The sequence below is a fragment of the Micropterus dolomieu genome, linkage group LG14 (assembly GCF_021292245.1).
Source record: "Micropterus dolomieu isolate WLL.071019.BEF.003 ecotype Adirondacks linkage group LG14, ASM2129224v1, whole genome shotgun sequence".
NCBI lineage: Eukaryota > Metazoa > Chordata > Actinopteri > Centrarchiformes > Centrarchidae > Micropterus > Micropterus dolomieu.
In genome coordinates this window covers 15,795,832-15,800,144 of record NC_060163.1, presented here as the reverse complement: position 1 = coordinate 15,800,144, position 4,313 = coordinate 15,795,832, and the positions used below count along the sequence as shown (strand labels likewise).

Below are 4,313 nucleotides of genomic sequence, written 5' to 3'. Positions count from 1 at the left end.
CCAGCCAAGGTGCAACACTTTGTTGTTGTTTATTCTTCTTCCATTTGTTACCCATCTTTACAATACACATTGTCGATGTGAATCCTATTATTGTAATATTATATACCGGAAATTAAAGATGTAAACAGCATGCGGGATTACAAAAATTAAATCCTGTAGAATTCGATATTGCATCTTATACCTACCCATTTCTTCAAGCGTCATCATCTCTCAGCCAATCCAGGCGCGCTCCACCGGTCCCTTTGGCATATTTTGAGGAGTCTGGACCAATCGGATCGAGGCGAGGACGTTGTAACGGCGAAATCAAAGTTGTTGTAAGAGCGCGTGTGTGCGCGCGAGGGGAGGAAAACTGGCCGGTGGATGAGAGAGGAGCCAGGCAGCGGAGAAAAGTGGATAAACCTACTGGCGGCGGCTACTGCATATTTGCTTCCGCCGAATATATCATTATCGGTCTTTTCGGCACCAGTTTAAACCAGAAAACAAGAAGCACCTTTTCGACGGAATACCGTATTATACTTAAAGCAAATTCCCAGATGGATGGTCCCCATGAAAGATGACTTGACAGTTAAAACTAGCTCTACCTCTTCGGATGAGAAACTGTAGCAATGTTTAAACCTCTGTGGGCATAGCTCCCCCATTTCCTTTGCCACCGTGGACTTATCAATTTGTGTCAGGTTTGCTGTTGAAAGAGCATTTTCTGAGCCGAGATGACGGAAATCAGCGAGAAGGAGAACGAACCACAAAACCGAGACCTTCACCGAACACAGGCTACCGTGCCCAGCCAGCCTGAATCAAAGGTAATTCAGACACCTGTGTAAACATGGGGAATGTTTTGAATTCGAACAGATAACTGGCTATGCAAAGGGTTTAAACTAAATTGTTATCTTTGTAAATGCTTTGGACTCATTTAACCGTCTGCTCTGTCTGTAATTTCAGTGTTTTTCATGGAAATGTCTAACTAAGCTAATTTGAATGCTGGTGCAGGTGTTGCATAAGGACTATAAGCCGCTTTAATTCTTGTAACTACCCTGACCTCAAAGTTAGAGGGCATAGATTACACTAAGGTGCGCGTGTGTGCTTTCTGTGGCATGTGTAGTGAATCCACAGATATAGCAAACTCAAGAAAACAGTGTTGCAGTAAATGTGGGAGGTACAGCGTCCAAGGAGATACTTATGAACCTGTACCTTTTGGGGGCCTTGCATCCTTTCTCTTGGAAAACCTAATGGGACAATCTGAAGACACAGGATGGCAAACGTGGTTGAGGCATTGGCGGATTAATCTGTCATGGGGCCCCCGGGTCACAAATTAGCTGCTGGTCCCCTATTAGTTTCACATTCCTCCCCATCTCTGTGCAATAGACACTTTTTCTATGCTTGCTCTGCTAGTATTTTAACCGGGCATTTACTATCATAAATGACAAAGAATAGCAGCAAATCTTTACATTTAAGAAGATGAACAGCAAATGTTTGACAGTTTGCTTAAATAAACCACTGCAACATTTAATCGATCAAAATAGTTGACAGTTAATTTTCCTTCGATCAACTAATTGTTGCAGTTTTTATATAGTCGTCTTGCTATTTTTTTCCTCAGTTGACAAGACCTCTATCTACTGTCTCCAGTGCTTGCACAGAGATGGTTTGAGGAATTGAACTGAATGGATCTGAAGTCTTTAGCAGAATTCAGGACTACTGTAAATTCTTTACACTCCATTGCTATTTGTGTCTGTTCTTAGCAGTTTGGTCTTGTTTTAGTATTGTTACCTGTTGTTAGTATTATTCTTTCTGTTGTCTGATTATTTTTATTATTTTTTTTTTTTTTAAGGCTTGTAACTTTTTCATAACATGGTTTTCCTGAAGCAATTGAGGCACCTGGCATTCTTGGACCCCAGGGTACTTGACTGCTTTGTTGGTAATCCAGAGGTGTATATGAACCTCAGGCCAGTTCTTATAGTATTTTATATATATTAGGGCTGTCCCCTGCCTATAGTCGAATCATGTGGGGGTTTTTTTGTGTTTTTGTGCACGGCGATTGCGGGGCTGCTGAGAACTACATGCATGTCGCGAGTCTATTTCAAGAAGCCAGCTATTTAAAAATAATAAAATATTCTTTGTGTGGTTCATCAACGGTGATAAATTATCCGAAAGTCCCGCGAGGTGCGGACAACTCAGCTCCGTCTTTTCAGCAAGTGTTCCTCTTCCGACACACACACGCTATGCCTACACATGCGCACTGAAGATCCAGGGTTAGGGTTACAATTTTGGATTCATTCACGCACTTTTAAAAACATTTATTGAAAGTTTAATTGTTTTTACATGTTTACCCTGCATCTCTTCATTAGGTGTGTGTGTGTGTGTGTGTGTGTGTGTGTGTGTGTGTGTGTGTGTGTATGAATAATCAAACAAACTTGTTGTTGGTCTTTCTTGACATATAGTGCTGAACTACAAACAGACTGTTTAGAGACACAAAGACCTAAATCACCTGCGTCTCATTTAATGTTTTCAACATTTTCAAATGAGCTACAAGAATGGCCTTCATTGCAGCAGCAATCACAATAAACCTCATTAAACAACACTTCTGTTGGTCATCGCCACAGGGACCTGGAACAATCCTGGCAGGACGGGCCTCTTGTTGTTTCTATTTGACTACAGACAACACAGTGCATGGTGGCCGTTGAGATGCTGCGTGAATTTATGAGCCAATCAGCTAGCACATGTTTGTAGTGTCTTGCTAGGGGCTGGGTCATAATTCACACAAATGGCCGTGAAGACAAAACAGAACTGGGAGGAAGCAATCCTCCGAGCTGCATCAGCCGTGGAGCTCTGTGTCTGCCAAACCCCTGCTGGCAGCCGCGACCGCTCCGCATCCCCACAGAAGAAGAATGAAGAGGAAAGCGAAGGGAAAGATTAAATGTGTGTTACGACTGGGGTCTCTTTTAGAGTTAGCAGCTCGAGGGTATCTCTAGAGCTGTCTTTCTGTTGCTCTCAATCTTTTCACTTCTGCGCATTGCTCTATTTATTTCATAACAATTTCCACCTTTTGCTTTTCCTCTTCTGCCTCTGTTTCTTACTCTTTCTCAGTTCCTCTTACTGTCTCTCTCTGCATCTCTTCATCAGCTCTCCCTCTGTCATCTACCACTCTCATTCCCTCTATCTCCACCATCCCTCGGCTCTCAGAGTATTTATTACAGTGCTAAGTGGGCCTACCAGCTTTCTAGAGTGCTGTGACAGAGAATGAATAGTTAGTCCACCTCCTCCACCTACGGGCAAGGTGATTGCTCCAAAAATATTATTCCTCTCTAATCACTTGGAGCACATGCCATTCAAATGGCTTTCATTGAGTGAGGTACGGTAGTAGATGACGAGAAAAGTTAGGAGTTTGGAAAGACAAAGCGATGATTAAAGGAATAGCTTGACATTTTGGGAAACGCGTGCATTCGCTTTCTTGCCAAGAGTTTGATGAGAAGACTGATATCGCTCTGATGTCTGTGCACTTAATATGAAGGTACAGCCAGCAGCTGTTTATCTTAGCATAAAGACTGTAAATCTGGGGGGAAATAACTAGCCTGCCTCTGTCCAAAAGTCACAAAATCCACCTACTTAGACCTCTAAAGCTCACTAATTACACTGCTCAAAAAAATAAAAGGAACACTTAAACACCACAATGTTAATTTCAAGTCAATCACACTCTTTTGAAATCAAACTGTCCACTTAGGAAGCAACACTGATTGACAATCACATGCTGTTGTGCAAATGGAATAGACAACAGGTGGAAATTATAGGCAATTAGCAAGACACCCCCAATAAAGGAGTGGTTCTGCAGGTGGTGACCACAGACCACTTCTCAGTTCCTATGCTTCCTGGCTTTTTTGGTCACTTTTGAATGCTGGCGGTGCTTTCACTCTAGTGGTAGCATGAGACGGAGTCTACAACCCACACAAGTGGCTCAGGTAGTGCAGCTCATCCAGGATGGCACATCAATGTGAGTTGTGGCAAGAAGGTTTGCTGTGTCTGTCAGCATAGTGTCCAGAGCATGGAGGCGCTACCAGGAGACAGGCCAGTACATCAGGAGATGTGGAGGAGGCCGTAGGAGTGCAACAACCCAGCAGCAGGATCTGCTACCTCCGCCTTTGTGCAAGGAGGAGCAGGAGGGGCACTGCCAGAGCCCTGCAAAATGACCTCTAGCAGGCCACAAATGTGCATGTGTCTGCTCAAACGGTCAGAAACAGACTCCATGAGGGTGGTATGAGGGCCCGACGTCCACAGGTGGGGGTTGTGCTTACAGCCCAACACCGTGCAGGATGTTTGGCATTTGC

The 4,313-nt window shown here is 43.7% G+C and overlaps 1 protein-coding gene across 1 annotated transcript in view; it reads left to right on the top strand.

Annotated features, from left to right (window-relative positions):
- The first annotated feature begins 303 nt into the window (after positions 1–303).
- LOC123983512 (SH3 and cysteine-rich domain-containing protein 2-like) overlaps positions 304–4,313 on the top strand; it is an 18,123-nt gene continuing 14,113 nt past the window's right edge. Inside the window, exons 1-2 of the mRNA XM_046069771.1 lie at positions 304–797; positions 1,858–1,909. Coding sequence (XP_045925727.1) covers positions 708–797; positions 1,858–1,909 — 142 coding nt within the window. The 5' untranslated portion in view covers positions 304–707. The remainder of the gene's footprint in view (positions 798–1,857; positions 1,910–4,313) is intronic.